The sequence below is a fragment of the Pelecanus crispus genome, chromosome 2, assembly GCF_030463565.1.
Source record: "Pelecanus crispus isolate bPelCri1 chromosome 2, bPelCri1.pri, whole genome shotgun sequence".
NCBI classification, from domain to species: Eukaryota; Metazoa; Chordata; class Aves; order Pelecaniformes; family Pelecanidae; genus Pelecanus; species Pelecanus crispus.
The window spans coordinates 115,915,872-115,935,551 of NC_134644.1; the positions used below are offsets into that span (position 1 = coordinate 115,915,872).

Here is a 19,680-nt window from a genome sequence, read left to right on the forward strand (position 1 = left end):
ACACTACTCTACTAGTCGGCGCAAGCAGCAGGAAAAAAAAAATTGCTTATTTGTTCTGAGACAGCCACCCCAAAGCTCTACCTACCACTCTACAGAGTTCACCTTCATGCCATGCTGTGCCTACCCAAACTGTAGCAGTCACCCACTTTCACTGAATAAAATGGTGCTTTATTTGCAAAGATTTAAATAAAGCTTTCTTTGTTCATGAAAGATCTCCATTCTTTTCAGCAAAAGGCATGATCTCATCATTCTGATATAATTGTCCCATTAATTGCGTGACAGAAACTTTGCATTGCCACAGCTGAGACAGATCGCTCTAGAAGGTGAAACTGGGAGTCTAGAGGGATGTTTACAATTTACCTCATCAACAGGAAGAAGAATGTGTGTCATTTAGCTATTCCCTAAAAATGAGAAAGAAGGCAAAATCAGCACGGGGCTAGACTGACATCAAGATGCCATTCAAACAGTATCCAGCCCCAACAATGTCTCAGCCTCACAATAAGCCTTTTACAATCAGTTGGCCCCCAGTTGCCTTGCAAAATTCCATCTCAGAAAGGGATTAAAGATGTCTTTTAGCCAGGAACATTCAGTTGCACCTTCAGCAACACCTGTTTATTTTAATGGTTGGTGTTCATATTTTCTGCTGCATGGTCTTTAAGTTCTGCAGAGATATACTATAAGTAGGTTTTTGTTCAATTGCAGGTTTCTGCAATTGTTCAGAAAAAATTGTTTAGATTTCTAAGTCACAGCAAGGCAAATTTCAGAAAGAAAATGGTATTATTATAGTTGAGGGTTTTTTAGAAGAAAACATTGTGGTCACACAATAAATAAATTTTCTGTTGTAATAGGTGTTACCACTCTTAATACAGTTTTTGAGCTAGTGATTTTCTTCTAAGTCACTCTTCCTTCCAGAGTTCTAAACAAAGTGAGTAAGAGATGATCAGATACAATAGCTGCATGAAAGAAAAATCCTTTCCTTCAGATGCATCCCAGCAAGTAGATCGTTTCAGCAACTTAACGCTTACTCTTGAACTGACATGAGTACTTGAGTCATATCTAAAACAAACATCACAAGAGTTAGCTACAATAGAAACATGTTACCCTTCAGTGCTTTGAGAGTTTCAGTTTATCAAGACTGACAATCTACAGAAGCTTGATGCTGAAATAGCAGTACTGATCTGGATGCAAGGATGCTGCATTAAACACCTAGCATGTTCTGTAAGTCCCACTAAGAAGCCTGAAGTCCTTGTGATTATACACTGTTCTTGGTGATTAAAGCCAGAGATTCAGAAATGTGGAGTTACAAGATTAGGCCCATACCCTAATCACTACAGAAGGTGAGACCAAGTAAAACACTATCTCCACCACAGGTCCTTCTACTTTTCTCAGTCAGAGGTGGTGGTGCACATCAACACTTCCTACGCCAGAACAGGTGAACGGACCTTTCACCTTTCCTCCAGCTCACTCCTGTGGCCCTAGGGTTGCAGTTCTACCCTTGTACTCCCACCACTTCCACTTGTATTTCATCTAAAAGATTGGGTTTGCCTTTTTTCTTTCAGAGTTTGTGTCTGACACACCTGACTCTACAGGCATGGCTGTTTATCTGCTTTTCCTGGCATGACTTCTTGGACTTTGGGACTGAGTACAAATACATCTTCATCTTCAAACAGGAAGATCCACTTCAGGGACCATATATTAGTCTAACCTGCTAGATCTTAGGCCTATCACATTAACACAGAAAATGGACCTCATCCTATCCCTGGATAATCAGGTAGGTCAAATTCTTAGCAAGGGGAACCAAAATTTGCCTCCTTTAGATATCAATATTTATGACGTTTCATATCCTGAGATACACACATTAACTAGACTAAGCACTGTGGAGTTCTTCCTCTGCAGAGAGGAAAGACTGCCTCCCATACCAGTAAAGTCCTCAATTCGTACATCTAGAAGAAAAAATGCTTTAGCACACTGACCTGCATTGGCTTTGTTGTTTTAGGTGGGGCATGTGACTTATTTCTGCACTGCCTACAGATCTGCTCATAAAAAGCTAATCTCACCACAGGCTGCTTCCCTCCCTGTTTAAGAAGCAGGATACCATCTTTTTCACAGACTTGGCCAAGTGATAGCAGGCTTTTTTCTTGGATATTTGTTTTGATGTGTCAAAGTGACTAAAATACTATTTTGTCCAGGTCAAAAAGGGACCGAACTCTGGCCAGCAAGTATGGGCAGTGCAGAGGTGCACCTCCTCATGCCTGGACTCTCTGACACAAGAGTCTTTCACGTGACAAGAATCTGCCTAAGCAAGCAGTGTGGGCTTTACCCATCAAAAGTGCAATGTATGAAGCCCACTGTTCCCCAAGGCAGTTATCATACAACTCCCACATTACCAAATTAACAAAAAAGCATCTTAGGACAACCTTCATGTTATCACTTCAGCATATATAAATTGGATTACTAAGGAAGCAGGTTTTCCAGAACTGCAGTGCACTCCAGGGCATTAACAGACCACACAGTCTCTGCTGTTGTTGCTGCAGCAGCTGTTCCCCCTTTTGTTGCAGTTAGGGGATGACAGCATCTGGGTTTCAACCCAGTCTCATGAAGTTTAGAAAAAATAGCACCTGTAGGTGGGGTCGTCTTCAGTCAAGATGACAGAGGCATCCTCATACTTGGCATCACTGTTCCAAGCTGGCCTACTTTCCACTCCAGCATGTCTTTCTGACCCAAACAGGCTCTAAATACTGACACCCTGCTCTAAGTCACATGCCTATAGAAGGGAGCAGACCAGCAGCATCGGTGGCTCCTGGCTCTGGAAATGCCAGAAGCAGCTTTCCAGGGTGAGGGGTGTCTCCAAGACCCCCACCCCTGCAGCAGATATGCTTGCTTCTGCCCAAGTTTTGGAATAACTAATGTGTCTTAAAAAACTCCTCCAGCTCATAAGAGGTTACAACTTCCAGCCGCCTGTCATCACTCTTCTGCTAGAGATTATATGCTGGAGGGGCTCTTATTACAAATGTTCCACAATCTGTTGCCTTCAAATTGAACTAAGTTAACTTTAAAAAAAAAAAAAAAAAAAAACCACCAAACCAAAAAAAACCCCACAAAAACATCTTTCTAACCTAACTCATTTTGACAGACAAGGTGAAAATGACAAACACACACAACAAACAGATCTGAGAGGATGATAATCACCAGCTGATAAGATGGTGACAAGCAGCTGAGGGGCAGTTACTGTCTGGATCTTGCTACACTTGCAGAAGAGGTAACTTCTGCCCATGACTTCATTAAACTACAATTTTGTCTTCTAAAAGGCAGCTTATTTTCTATACATTGCTAGAATCAAGAAAAATTATACTAGTATATTACTTATCTGTGTTGCTAAAGCTAACATCTTCTACTTAATCCACAAACAACACTCTTCCTGCACAGCCAAGTGTTAAAGTATCCAAAGCCTCTTCCCAAAACCTTTGTTTAAAAGGCCTCTCAACTTCCTTACCTTCAATAAGTTAACATTTTTCACCTGTTTGTCTCATTCTCTACTGCACCAAAATAAAACACTGTTTTAAATTACTTTTAATGTTCCAAGTTCAAGCTTCATTTCAGTGTATGAATTTCTATTTCATTCTACACTCATAAATGTGCTTTTGCAATTACACAAAATAAAGTTCATTTTTCTACAAGAGACTGGATGAGAACATCCATGCCATAAAAGTAAAATCCATGATAACCTCCTTACTGAAGCAGTGCAGAAGTATCTTACCTAGATCCTTCCTAAGAGGGTAACTACTATACTGTGGCAGCATAGCTGGTTTCATTTCTGGTGATGCTAGTGATTATTCTTCTTTTGAGTAGTTCTGTACTAGTACAGCAGTTCTAGGAAACAGCCTCGGTTCTTCTGTGGGGGTTTTTTGTTCGTTTGTTTTGGAGTTTGGTGGGGTTTTTTCAAACTCACAGACATCTTGCGTTGTTTACAGCAGTACTGAAAATCCTAACAGACTAGTTCCTATAGGCCGCACAGAGATGCCTGGAGCTACGACAGTAGTTCCTCTGAGGACCACAAGGGAGAGAGACCCTTGTGACCACAAGGGAGAGAGGTACAGAGAAACTAGAGAGCCTATGCAAGAAAAACATAGCATATGGAAAAGGCTTTGAAATTACTTCCTAACGTACACCAGCTGCCTAACACATATTGTTTGAACCCAGAAAAAGCTATGCAGGTGTGAAGGGGCAGCAAAAAGTTTTGGGGAAGTACATAATTTGCCTACATTAAATGGTTTATGCAACTAAATGGCAAAAGTAAGCACCAATTGTTGTTCTAGGTATGCAAATGCTTTGAAAATTCCATCCCATCATTTAATTTACTTGATTTCTAAAAATACCAAACCTCTTAAATTACTATTTAACTACACAATAGGTTGCTAGCCTGTAAGCCAGCATTCTTTCCAGAGACAGCTTTTAAGCTCATAGTGGTGTTTTCACAATTAAAACCAAGAACAAACCTTTATCTCATGATCTTAGGTTATGTTCACATCCTGTTCACACACATCTTGCTTTGTCCTGCCACAAGGACAATACATCTTAGATACTTTGTACTACCACTTCTGTCTTTTAATTTAATTCTTTTAGTTCCTTAATTCTTGTAATATTTATTCAATTTTCAGCTATTGTCAACAACTAAGTGCATCAAAAATTGCCTTCCTTCTTTTTGACTCTCTAGAGAGAAAGCTAAGGGCTGGTGGATGTGTGAAGTTTAAAAATTTAAAACTAAAAACATTAAAAGTTAATGCTGTTAGTCCATTTCCTCCATGCTTTTTCATATCAAACATGCTACATTTAGAAGAAAGACTTTTTTGAATTGCCAGTACAATCAACTATAAAACCCAAATATAGGTTTTTAACTACATTGTAGAATTATACTCAGATAATGACAACATATATATTTATGTAATCTATATCTGTAAAATTTCTACTTGCAGTAAAACTGAGATTGCACCATACTCTGGGAAATGTCCCTCTGATCCTGATGCACAATTCCTGTTTATTCCATAGAAGAAACCCTAAAGTACACAAGGTAAGCCTTGAAAAGGCATGGTTCTGTGAGAGATTCTTACAGGTACCATCTGGTTAAATCATTAGAAAATAAACTTTAACATTTCACTAAAATTTGTTTTGTCAGGTCATCTCTAGATTCCATTAAATGAATCTTCTGTCTCAACACTCAGCAAAACTATTTAGAAAGGAAAGCACATTTGTTCAAGAGAAGCTTAGAACAGAACACAAGGTCCAAATATTCTTGAATTTTGGAAAGTCTACTCCACACTGTTGTCTTTATTTACATTGGAAGAGAGAGAGAGAAAACTGAGGAGCTGTATCAATACCAAAGTGAGGAGAACATTTTAATATTTTGCCTTCACACCCAGTGTTTCCTATAGAGAAAATAAATCAAGAGACCACGCCAATACCAAACACTGCAAAGAAAACTAAAAAAAAAAAAAAAACCCCACAAAAAACCCCACCACAAACCCAAAAAACAAACAAAGAAACCCACCCACCCACAACCCAATACTAAAAGCTCCTAAACCCTACAAGGACATACTCTCAGAGAATCAACAGGGTGATACACCCTGATTTACCTGAAAGGAAAAAAATTTTTCCTGCTTTTTGGATCTTACACATGCCAGTGGGTTAAATTACAAGCCTTCGTCGCTTTTGCATTCCCTTCCCTCTCCATGTAGGCCGTGGTCTCCAAACGCTGATAGCATCCACAGGAACAAACAAACAGAAGTTCTGAGCTGATTTTCACACAATTGCTGAAAACCTGTAAGATAAATATGAAGAACATCTGAACAGACTATTGAAAAAGAAAAAAAAAATTGCAATATGAGGACACAAGATATTTCTTTCTGAATACAGAAACCCCACTTGCCTGGCTATCATCCTTTACTATGACCAAACTTTCAAAGACTGTTTCTCTCTAGTACTCGTGAGTCATTTTCTAACATCACGTCTTTGGCGGCTTGAAGCATTTTGAAAGTGGAAAGCAAACAAAATTGCTTTTAATGCACTCATAAGAGGGTACTTCAGGTTTTTTAAAAGCCATTTTTTCTCTATCTTTTAGCTGCTAGGAGGCTTTAAATGGGACCCCTGTAGGTTTTTGTCTGTAAACCATACGAGAGCATAAAAGCTTGGAAAACTTGCAGAGATTCTGAAGCAGGTTCACACAGCTTCATTGAAACTGTGTGTGGTTTTGAAGCTCACCAGGGCTCTACTCACCAGGAACCATTTAAAATTGCCCACTTAAAAAATAGATTTAAAACTCATAAAGGATTATGATGAAAATGTAAGACTTATTTTGTAGCCTTCCAGGTTGAAAGAAAAAATACTATTCTGTAAATAGGGAGGAATGGGGTTTCATTCTCTAAAGGTTTTTGGGTATTGTTTCTTTGAAAACACATATAGTAGCCTGAAAAAGGGATCAGAGTAACCTCTGTAAACACAGTCTGAATTAATCTGCAAAGTGATTTACCTGTATCAAAAGAATCAGACTGATCAATCCATTATACCAACACATGGTGGCTCAACTATCCTAAAAGCACTTGCAGGATTGTCACAATGGAAACATGTCAAATCTTTCCCTGTCTTTGGAGGTGACTCTTCTCAACCCATTTCAGTATCAATCAGAATAGCCAGCAAGAAAAGGTGGCTTGGAAAACCGCCACTGCCATCCATAAATACCATGTGAAATGTGAAACTACTTTCATTTCTATGAAGAATCAGTCAAGATTTTCTGACTAACACCGTTATCTCGCTATTACCAGTTTCTCATTTTACATTGTAAGGTTTACTAGAACTTGGTGCTACGGAAGAAAATGGAAAAGTATTGTTTTGAATGTTAAGGGAGACATGAAAAATGTATCACGATAGGGTCTAATATGGCATTTCTTGTACATACAGTCATCATTGAAGCCTGTGAGAGTTCTGTGAGGAAAGATTGCCAGACTGGATTTTTACTTCACTCAACATTGAAATTCTAGTAAGATACCAAGAAGTTAACGAACAGAAATGAAACTATGTTTTTCATGTTTTCTGATGGCAAGTGGTACAATGGATGGATGATGTTGGGACATGGTTTAGTCTAGTCTACCCTTGATTGGTTTAGTGTGGACTTGATAGTGTAGGTTAATGGTTGGACTGGATGATCTTAAAGGTCTTTTCCAACCTAAACGATTCTATGATTCTATTCTATGTTTGGTATTATTTAAATTTGTTGTGGGACTGATTTTGCCACTAGTAGTTGCTTTTAGCTTTTACACTCATTACTTATAAATTTTATACTCTTTGATAGTGAAGAATACTCAGCACTGCTGTTGATTTCAGATGAACCATTCAATATGTCAGCAGCTGTGCAATGCCAGGGAATCAATGTAGCTGTTCACTGGGATCATAAAGAACATGGGGTTGGTCACAGAAGCTTATTTTTCCACAATCACAACCAGCCATGGAATTAATTCCTAACTCAGGAAGGTCTATGCAACATCTCTTCTGTTAATATATAATACTCCAAAAGCTGTTGATGTTTTTTCCTGGCATCCTAGTTGGCTAGGAATCCATTGGCCCATGTTAAATGACCAAAATCTATAATATGTGAGCCCTAGCATAAGAGCAAGAGAGAGCAGAGATCAACAGTTTCCTAAGTCCTTGCAATAGCTGAGATTTTAAAGAGCTCCTACAGGTACAAAGTAAAAGATTCAAACCATAAAGAGAAAACCAAAATGTTTATCCCTGCCTATTGGACCGGAGGGGACAGCAGACCTGACCCCAAATCTAGTGAGAGGAAGCAAGATACACTGACCAGATGCTTAAAAGACTTTATTGCCAAAGAATGCACCAGTATACTCTACCAAACTTGTGTGTACACCTGTAGCAATCTTCAGCGCTTCAGAAGAAGGTAGGGAAGGAAATGAGAACAGAGAAAAAACAAAACAAAACAAAAACCACAAAACCATTTCAGAAGCCAGGCGAGGGAAGGGAAGGGGGAATTCCTTCCTGGATCCTACAGGTAAGTAGCAATTCTGAAGCATGGCATTAATACAGCATAAGTGTAATGTAAACAGATATTCGAGTAGTCTCCCTGTTTAAAAAAGAAAAAAAAAAAAAAAAAAAAAGAGGAGGGGGGAGAGGTACTATTCAAAGTACTACTCAAAGTGTAAAGTCTGGAAGAGCACAGCCCATGGCTGGCATCTCAGTGTTTCTTTTCCATCACTTAGACCAATTTGAAGAAAATCCCTGCAAAGAAGCTTTCATAAGATGGCATTTTTGTGATTCAGTATAGCACCAATATTCCTTTTGAGTTTTATAACTGTTCCTAGAACATTCTTGGCAATGAATTTAAACTTTTTGAAAGAGGTTGCATTTCACTGTAAATGATTATCTGGTATTCACAACACAAAATAAGCATTTGAATATTTATTGTGAGCACACTGCATTTTAGGGAGAACACACAAAGATTCTTACCACAATTATCTTGTTCCAGCTTTAATATATTAGCTGTCACCTCTTTAATGGATCTTGTGAGAAAGGAAAGTTTCTTTCTTTAACTCTCTTTTCCCCCTGAACGCAATTACCACCTCATTCAGAGCTCTTTGTGTCCACCTAATCTCTCTGATTATGTCTCTGACACCACCACAATACTACATGACTGACATACCTGACAGCTGTGACTAGTGACAGAATACTCACAATGAAAACCAGCTCTATGCAGGATGAGTATTACCTACCGCCAGCCTCATAGAACAAACATGGAAGGAAGGTAAAAAAGGGGTGGGGGCATTTCAAGACTAGCCTAACCCCTACCGATTTTTCCTCCTTTTAGAGCCAAACAGCATTGACAAGCAGAGCCTCTTTGTACATACCTACCTAATGAACCAATTGTTGGATGAATACAAAAGAATGCCCATTAGTATTTTAATTTTGAATTTATAGAGTAGAAAATGCATGTTTGGAGACCTGACTTACAAGTAGGACTTGATGGATCATTTTGTCTCTCTCCAGCCCTTTTATGCTTCTCCGGGTCATAACTCCCAGCTGGTGCTCAACTGTCAGATTTAGGCAGGTGGCAATAGATGAGAGCCTGTGAGGAAAGCTATACCTGAAAATATCATTCCCAGACACGAAGCTGCCACTGGAATCAAGCACAAACGATTTCAGAATTCAGCATTTTGAGCCATAAAGACATGAAGTAGTATTACAAATAATTGGCTAATACAACAGTAGTAATGAATACACTAATCAGGAAAAATATTAAGGTAGAGTGCTTTACAAAGTGTCTTATACTTAAAAAATTCCAGGTTTTTAAGTGGTATTTCTACATTAAAAGCTTCATCTTGTCAGCACTGACTTCCTTTTTTTCCCCACCAAAAAAAAGGATGAGAATTTTGGGAATAGGGATGAAGCAGATTTTTCTAAACATACTAAATATTTAGAAGAGACAATTTAGTTGCATCTTTCTGAGCTCTTGAGCAGCTTCAGAAATTACACATTCCCAGAGTCAGAGAGAAGAGGCAGAAATCAAACTAACATTCTCAAATTGGAATGTCTACAGGTCTACAGCCAAAATGTGCCACTTGGGCATCCAGTTTTCAGAGATAATCAGATAATCTTTACAGAAAATTAATGTAAGTGCTTTACAGCCATCTGATTTTATACCTAAAAACTGCTTGTGTAAGAGTATCCTCAGACAATCATACAGCAAAAATAAAACATGCAAGCTTGAAGGATACGCTTAGGAAAGCTTTGTGGTCAAACAGTATGTTACTGAAATGTGAATTGTTCATTGTCTATCTTAACTTTCTTATGCTGCAAGTAAAGTGTTCGTGCTGTTACTATAGATTCAGCACATTACATTAAGTTTGAAAAGGTTTAAGGAGCAGTTTAAGTAAATGAATAAAATGTTTAAAGAAAACCCTCTTTTTAATCTGTCATGTTCCAGCTTGCAATACTTGTTTATTCTGTGCTTTAAGTTACCACTACCTAGGAAACTGTAACACAGATTCCACGCTACATGATGTATCAGTGAACTAATGCAGTGTTGTAAAGAAAAAAATTCATTAATGTTAATAAGCACACTGAGGAAAAAAAACCTCTTCTACTGTTAATGCCAATTCAAATTTTCAAATGGGAAGCTAGAATCAATATTCTACTTAACTGGTAAATTTTGTGAGAGAATTGATATGATGCAAACATTGCCACTTAAAAAAAAATCATTAACAGTCATCTTTCTTACTGAATATGAGCCATCACTGCAGGCAGGAGGATTCTTCACACAAATATTTCATGTCTGTCTTACTAAGACATGTGTACTCTTCATCTATGCTATACAATGAGAGCAGTAAGGCATGAACTTCTATTACCTAGTTTTGGGGGGAAAAGTTAGAACAATATAGCTGTGAATAAAAGTCAGGATATTCAGTTACAGTCCCAGGAACAACTGATCTTATGTCAAATGCCCACTCTTTCATTAGCTTCCAAGGACTTTTGTTCCCATAATGCCTTTTCTCATTTCTAAAGATGCTACAATATAGAAAGCTAACATACTTCACACATATAAGATATATTACCTACTAACCTTGTAGTGAACTCTGATAGCCCTGTAGCCCCCCAACTCCTCCACAATTCATAGGAGCAAGAATATACCAGCATTTCACCTAACAGGCATTCCTACTACAGAAATGCCCAGAAGTCTTTAATAGTCTACTTCAAAAAGCCACCACTGCTCTCAATAACTTACCTCATACACTAAAACCCCTCACAAAATTCCCTTCGCCGTTTTAACCTTCTATATGATCAAAATAATTTTCTAGACAGCCAGGCCTTGATATGCACCTTTAGGTTTTCTGAACACTAATTAGTTTCAGATGCCAGGGCAACAATCTCCAAAACACACTGAAGCACGTGTACGGAATGTATTATAGCTCCATTTGTAGTCAATGATGTGAAAACTTTACAAAGCTGTTGAATAATTATGATTACTAATATCCCAATTAGGTTGAGCAGGTACAAAGACATCCTCAATGTTAGACAATTAATGAATTTTTAAAAATAATTTATTTCTGAATTTTCTCTCTGACTGGTCTTAAAATCAACAACTAAGATTGCTATAATTAAAGAGACATTATTTGTGGTTTTTTTGTTTGGCTTGTTTTAAGTTTGCCTGCTTGGGATGTTTGAGCCAGTCTTCCCACTCTGAGACAAAGGATTGCACCCAATAACAGGAGAAAACTGAAAAAACTTCCAAAACTGACAATCAAAATGAGAGAAGAATTATACCCAAAGCTAATTCTGATTCTTTTATCAAAAGTGTCATGTTTGAAACTCTTAATCCAATTTGCAGTCTTTGAGAATTGGTCAGAATTGTCCTGTTTTTCTGTATCCCTAAAAGGTGTAGAGACAGAGATCAGGGTTTCTTCATAGTAAACACTGGACCACTCATGGCAAGATCATCTTGACTACAAAAGTTTACTACATAGATAAGGCAACCATGGGGAAAGGAAGCAGTCTCATTTTATGGACTAGGAATGGAAGCAGTTTGAAGTGACTTCCTCAAGACTTTTGAAGTCCTGCTGATTAAAAATCCATTGGCTATGCTCCAGCTCTTGCACCTTTCATTACTGGGGAAAAACTTCAGCCCGAACTGAATCAGCTGTCTACCAAAGACTTGGGCTTCCACTGAAATACTCCTTTCCTCTTCCTCACCTTCTCTGCCTCACAAAAAACAAAACAAAACAAAACAAAAACTGTCTTCTAGTTTGCATTGCACACACTAGAACATATATTTTCCTAGAGATAATTTGCTTTACCCATATATGACAAGGTCCATGTCTAGAGATGATAATTATTGCCAATATGTCCAATGACTATTGCAACCAAACCAAAACAGTATGGAGGTACTCAAACTGGGGGGGGGGGGGGGGGGCAAAGAAAAAGAAAAAAGTCATGCACAACTTACTCTTCAGCAGGTAGGTTAATTACACATCATGTAGTACTAACAGAAACTTCCATTAAACATTTGTGAAACAAGAGCCTAAGGAGTAGAACAGCTAAAATATTAGAAGATTACCTATCCTTCCTACATCATGTGGAATCAATTTGATTTGCCTTATGAATGCAAGCATAGCAATATAATTCAAACAGCCAAAACAACTGCTGGGACAAGTGCTCTAGGGATATTCTCCCACAGAGAGTCTGGTCATGGAGTTACCAGCCTGTAGCTTCCTCTTCACACTGCAAAGAAAATTATTGTTACCAGAAGTGAATCAAGGAAAACGGGCTGTAAATAGATGCTAAAATACTTAGCATCACCTGAAAACCATGGTTCCCTTGGATAATGAAGGCAGGTCATTTTCTCATACATTTTGAAGAATCAGTGTTTCACCCATATATATATTTACACACACACACACACTCACTCTTCAGCAGAGAGTATCCATAGCAGCACGTTCTGCACCCTTTCCCTCCCTTACATCCAGTCCAGGTGGCAATATAGGAAAGAGGCATAACCATTCCTCCCAGTTCTTCTCAAGAATTCAGGAAAAGCCCATAACAGAAGTGTGAACAGCGTGCCAGAGAGCAGCTCTATCATAGGAACAGCACACAAAGAGAATTCTGAATTTAGACCAAATAAACAATTATCCAAAATTGGGGTTTCTTACTGCAATTCAGAGGTGCTCTTTTACAAAGACCACTATTTAGGGGGAAATTCTCTGTGACAATACTGGTAGCCGTTTCAACTCCTTAGGCACAGAGAGAAACAAGGCATCTTTTTTGGAGGCTTGTCTTATTAATATAGAAGGAACAGAGGCTGGGCCAGCATCAAAGTCATGAAGGTTTAATTCTGTAAGACTGAAATTTAAAAGTAGAATAATCTGGAATAGCTCAATACCATAATCAGTCTTTGACAAAAATTCTAGATGTGTTCTAAGAGTTATTTTATCCTTATGGAAACCAGTGTTATGAAGTCTTACCACAGGAGGGACCATCATCTAACCTTGTGGAAACAACTACTAAAAACGTCCGAACGGATAGTAAAAGGTACAAAATCACATAGCTCGTATTAACAGACAGTGGTCCTTCCTCCTCAGTGATCCAGTTTCCTTATTAATAGTCAGTCATATAAAGACAAATTTCTACTGAGAAACCAAGGTCCTTGAAAAAAAGGTAAAGGTTAATCAATCCCTCCAGAAACTGGTTCAGAAAAGACTACCATAAAGTTGAGCGTGCAAGACTGAACTTCAGAGCTTATTACAATGTCAGGTTTAAGTGGATGGTCAAGAATAGCTGCTAGAGTAGTAAATGTATAGTGAACATGACTTCCATGAACAACAAATCACAAGTCTTCTCTTCAATAAGACTTTAGCTACATTATCATGTAACATGAAACAACAGAAGAGAATCTGCAGAACAGCTGGAGCTAATACCCTGAAGTCACACTACCTGCATTTCACAAGGATTATTCTAGACTAGCAAGAGGCAAGGACAACTTTAGAACAGAGGGCAGCTGGAAGATACTCAGCTAGGAAATGCAAAGGCTTTGAAGATAGTGACATTGAGCTTGGTCTTCCAACTCTGGAAGATACTTCTGATTGTGCTTCTAAAACTGAACCAACACAGGCTTTTGGACACTAAGGACTTTCTCAAACGAAGCAGCCAAGCCCGTTGAGGTAAGGCAGCAGACAGAAGATTCCCTCCATCACAATTCTGTATTCAGGACAAGTACACAGGCATCAACTAGGGAAACATGCAAGAGAGAGGGCAAGAGGAACATGGTCACAGTACCTAGCAGACAGGAGCTTATGTGTTGACAGAAGAATAAGGAGGCGGCAAGTCTTCCAATGCCTAATTTCTTTCAGTAAATCTTCCCTTCCTTGTTTGCAGACTGCTGAGAAACAAGGTTTTATGAAGAAATGGCAGCTTTAGTATACTTTAACATAATACTGATGGCATGTATCAAAGGCAATGAACTGGGTACTTCAAGTTTTTCCTCCCAGTTTTTTCAAATTTCAGTTGTTTGAAAATGCAGTTAAACAATCTCGTATTGAAAGGAATTTGACTCACACTTCTACCAACCTGAAGAAAGGAATAATGTATATAAGCTATGACAAAACTTTGCTGTCAAAAAGCTACATTTCTAGCTTAAGGCAACTTCAGACAACTCTATGCTACAGAAATAAAATAGCAGACAGAGCCAAAGGGTACAAAGAAGATGGTAACAATGGGTAAGCTGATTGTGGAACTGCTGTTCATTGAATCCTACAATATAAGGACTGGAGAGCACTCAACAAAATTAGAAAGAAGCCTAAGCCAGTTTAGCACACAAAAAATAACTTTTGTTAAAAAAGCACATGGTGAACTTTCAGAGCTTGCTGCCACATGAAGTTGTGGAAACAAGGTATCAAAAGGGTTCAGAAAGGTAAGTGGATAAATTCACAAACAGGTCCATAAATGGACAAAAAAAGGGGATAGGTGGGAATCTACCTCCCATCCCTAATCCAATGACTGCAGATGCTGAAGAAATGCAAGAAAAGTGAACCAAAGGCAGCAGCCAGGCTTATATCATCTCTCAATGCAACATCTTTTCACCACTGTTAGAGGAAGAATACTGGGTTAGACGAATTGTTCTGGAGGGCTGAAGGCAGTATTGCTTGTGTTTAATTTACACTGCTTTCACATTTTTAGTTAAAACAATGTTTATGCCTGCCACCGAGCAGTGTAAAAAGTTAGGGGCTGATTGTCAGATCATCAATCTGGTCCCAGCTTTACCAGACGGAGACATGACATTAACAGGTCAGCTTCTGTACTGCAATCCCACCCCTGGCTCCCCAAAGCCCCCCAAGAAACTAGCACTGCCTAAAAGCAGACAGCTTGATCCTTTACCTACCCAAGACAAAAATCAGGTAGAATCAACTGTTAACATATTGATTTTATTTCTGTATTTACAATGCTTAAAATAAAATATATCAGATCTAGCTATTCCTAATAAATGCAAAAATAGAAAACTTTCCTTTTCAATGAAAGTGCAGAAATATAAATTAGAACATGATAACTTTAAAACATACAATGTTATTTCTCAGTGTTTTTACTACGAAAACAGATTTGTAAAATAAGCACCATAATTCATCTTACAGAAGACTTTCCATCAAAGCAGCATTACAGGGCAAAACAAGTAGGACATTAGTACAGAAATGTAGTAGCAATCTTTGGATATTTTAAATGGCATAAACTGTTATAAATTATTATAAACAGTTATAAAACTGTTCTGACTATATTTTTGCAATAGCTTTACCACATAGCCGAATATTAACTGAGCCATATTTGGTTGTCAGCACAACGAAGAGACCTTCAAATTTTCCTTCTGCCTTTGGCTTGAACTGGACTGGCACATTGATGTAATGGTGGGATCTGTAAAAAGGCAATTACGTGCATATTCATTGTTAATGAACAAGTAAATCCTACCAGATAAAGAAATTCTTGTCTAGCTTTGATTGTCACCAAAATAGTATATTGGATGTGCACTGGATCATCAAGTTTATTTTTATAGATTTGATTATCTGCTATTCTTCTGTGGGACTTTGATTGCAAAGGTCATTCTTTCCTACTGATTATACAAAGTACTACAATACTTTATTGCTGCTAGTTTACCTAGGTAAGCTTGGTCTGCCTCTTTGCAATAATATTGACAGTGCATAAATTATATTTAGAGCAAAGTTACTACATTTCTTCCCTTTAGAAGTCACATGACAAGTACACTAAAATTTCCAATTCTTTTGGAAATTCCATCAATTTGAAGCTAGTAAAATAATTTCGATTACTTCTAATTGCCTCTACATTAAGAAATATTTTGCTGAATCATTGCAAATCAATATACCCATCCTCAAACAGTGTTTTCAAGATTTTACATTACACCTTTTTAGGTTATATAAGTCCCCTGCTATTCAGATTGCATAAAAACGTACCAAATGTAATGCATAGCTATCTTAATTGTCAAAAGCCTAGAGTGAACATTTTAAAAAATATAAGCTATACAAGCAACAAGCTGGAAATGCTGAGTGGCAGCCTATTGGATTCCATGGCATCCAACAGAAATATCCAGCACTAACAGACCGGTAATGGTAACAGGCACATACTGGAATAAGGAAAAATGAACAGCATCACTTCATAAGACAAAGAAAGGACAGCTTTGTTTTCTTTTATTGTAGCTTCAGTTTTCTCCCCTTAACAGTATTTAGTATTATCCAACATCCTCTGGCATGTGCTTATATTCCCTATTTTTTTCTTATTTTGTTCCTACCTTTTCATATTCCTTTCCTTTACACTAATCCAACCTATCATAATCAGTCTGTGCTCTTACCCTTCTCCTACATTTGGAAATTATAATATTGGCCCTACATATAAGCCTGATCCCAGCCTCATTTGTTTAGTATCATCCTTAGTGCTAAAACAGTTGTACTAGCAAATGTATTTTGATATATATTTTTTTTTAAACAGATCCTGGTCAATCAAGTAACTTAAGAGTACACACTTTCAGAATAAAGACTGGTACGCTACTGTATCTTTTGATTGGGTTAATACAAGAACAAAGCACTAATTATGTAGTACTGAACTGCAATCAACAATACAGCAAAGGAGTACAGCCAGATCAGGTTTCACGTGTCTCGCTTGATTGCTGAGTGCTGTATAACAAACCTGGTATGCTCTGTCTCTTTATCTATCTATAACATATGGGATGAAGATATTTACTCAGTTTTATTTTAAAAAATCCATTTTATAAATTAAGAACTTCACTGTGACTACTTAATCTGTAAAAGATGCATTATATCAGAAAACACAAATTTTAGTAAGAAGAGACTGAAACTGCATACAGCCAGGCCACCTGAGAATTTACAAAAACAAAAGTAAATTCAGTAGAAAGTCAGGAGGGATGCACAAGTCTATATCATCATCTCCAAAATAATATATGTATGCTTCCTTACATATCCTAGCACTTACTCAAAAAGAACAATATCACCAAACTCGAACTTATACTGTCAAAAACTTAACAGGAAGTTATGTATCGCTCTTTAAAAGGGATGGCCAGATCTGTCTGTCAAATATTAATTTCCAGAATACATACTACATGACCTTAGTGATACTGAGGCAGAGCACAGTTTCTTAGCATGTTCAGTTCCATCTGACCTCTAAATTCAGGTGTCCATTTGGTTGGTGCTATACGCATTATCGTTCTTCTCTAAAAGCAGAATTAGTCAGACATTACTTAAGAGTTTGTTTTCTAGCAGTCAGTTGATTTCTCACAATCAGGATAAGGCTCAACACACTTGAATTCTTATGCTTCCTCATCCAAAGGGAAAGATGTTATTTTCATTTTCGTCAACTAACAAAATGGGAAAGTTCAGACTCCAGCTACTACACAGCATAAATGTTCTTAGAAATGAAGCAACTTGGAGTTTTTTTTCTAAAGTACAGTAGCCAGAAACTAGTGAAGAAGAATGGTGTCAGGACAACCAGAATTCCCCTGCAATTAACCTGTTTTTTTCTTAATGAAAAATTTTGCTTTACTTCAGACTTTTCACTATACCTGCAATTCAATTAGTCTATGAATACTATATGGGCTTAACAGGTTGTTGCATCAGTTTCAAGTGGTATTTCTGAGAAGTCAGGTATGTCTGAAGCCTACTTCATAGACAAACTATTACTGTAGTCTTCTAAACACAATGGCAGCAACAGCTAAGTTGAATCATAGAATGCTTTGGGTTGGAAGGGACCTTTAGAGGCCATCCAGCCCAATCCCCCTGCAGTGAGCAGGGACAGCTTTAACCAGATCAGGTTGCTCAGAGCCCCAGCCAACCTGACCTGGAATGTTTCCAGGGATGGGGCCTCCACCACCTCTCTGGGCAACCTGTGCCAGTGCTTCACCACCCTCATGGTAAACAATTTCTTTCTTATGTCTAGTCTAAATCTATTCTTCTTTAGTTTAAATCCATTATTCCTTGTCCTGTCACAACAGGTCTTGCTAAAAAGATTGCCCCCATCCTTCCTACAGGCCCCCTTTAAGTACTGAAAGGCTGCAATAAGGTCTCCTCGCAGCCTTCTCTTCTCCAGGCTGAACAACCCCAACTCCCTCAGCCTGTCCTCGTAGGAGAGGTGCTCCAGATCATTTTGGTGGCCTGCCTCTGGACCCGCTCCAACAGGTCCATGTCCTTCTTGTGCTGAGGGCCCCAGAGCTGGACACAGTATTCCAGGTGAGGTCTTAAAAAGGAACAGTATGAATAAGCTGCACCTAAGCCATAGTAACCAGGTCTACTGTCAATGATTATCGTTGACTCCTGACACCCAGAATGGTGGCTACTGGAAACAAAAATAATTAGTCAAGCAAAAAACAGTTCTACCTTTTAGTAATATCTGAAATATGTACTACCCCATAGTCAACTTATTTCAGATGGCTTACGAAGGCAATACAATAGAAACGCCTTAGTTTTCAAACTTTTTTTAAGTAGGCGTAACCTGGTAGTCCTTCCAGAAACAGAACTTAGCCAAATGTTTTTAAAAAGTCAAGTGGTTTTTAATGTTTCATCCATATGTTTATATCACTTAAGAGTCATCTTGTTAAAGGTACTCTCTCTGCAGTAAAAAAAAAATCTTACTGTCAACAAATAGAAATCCTCTTTTGAATGCAAATTCCAGATGGAATTCTTTCCCACCCATTCTTTGCAGGACTTACTATATTAGCTAAATGACATCTCTGTGGTTAAAAAACAAAATAAATAAGATATTTGGTGAAGATTATTAAAAATCTTTTTTTTTTTTTTTTTGTTGCTACAGTTTTGGTTGCAAGATACTGTATTTGGATAAAGCCCATTACTATTTTCCACTGAGCAAAGTGTGGTAAAGGAACCAGCAGTGCTACATATTAGTACTTGAGATCACATAATCAACTGAACAAGAACTGGCAAGCCACTATACCAACTTCTGAAGGTCCGACTCTTGATACTAAGTACAAAAACAAACTTGCAATTCCATTATCCAGACTTAAAACTTGATTACACAGGATTGCTTTCAAATTTGGCCCTCAAAGTGAAGAGCATGCAACAGACCACATTTACTACAAACACTACTAAACACATGACACTTTTTTGGTCCAAAAATATAGGTAGGTGGTACTTTTTATTTTTACACTCTTATTTACAGACTAATATCCCAAGTTCCTGCAAACAGTTTTCTTATCCAATTACTTTTGAACATTACTTTGTAAGATGTCCAGTTAACACTGGCTTTCTTGAAACTCTCCATGATGCTGTTCTCAAATAAAAGCCATTTCAAGAAGTTCTTTTAACACTTTTTTAAAAGCATCTATCAAGTCAAGTAATTCTTCTGTGCTTTATGCTCTTAAATGGGAGAGCTTCTTCAGATAGCTATGTTGACTTCAGGTAAATTAATTTTTAAAAAGCTAGGAAAAGCCAGTATTTACAACTGGAGAAAAAACAGCCAAAGTTGCTAGAAAAAAAGGCTGTCAAATGTTATTACGAAGTGCAGTATATTCAGTTGATAACCTTTAGAAATGGTAGACTGAATTTTAAACTTGTTAACTCTACTTTGGATAAAAGCAATAGGAGTTTATACTCTCTCACAGAAAAT

General features: G+C 37.8%; 1 protein-coding gene across 1 annotated transcript in view; it reads right to left on the reverse strand.

Moving 5' to 3' along the window:
* Nucleotides 1-15,311: 15,311 nt before the first annotated feature.
* CEP192 (centrosomal protein 192) overlaps nucleotides 15,312-19,680 on the reverse strand; it is a 78,703-nt gene continuing 74,334 nt past the window's right edge. The window contains exon 43 of the mRNA XM_075704851.1: nucleotides 15,312-15,450. Coding sequence (XP_075560966.1) covers nucleotides 15,312-15,450 — 139 coding nt within the window. The remainder of the gene's footprint in view (nucleotides 15,451-19,680) is intronic.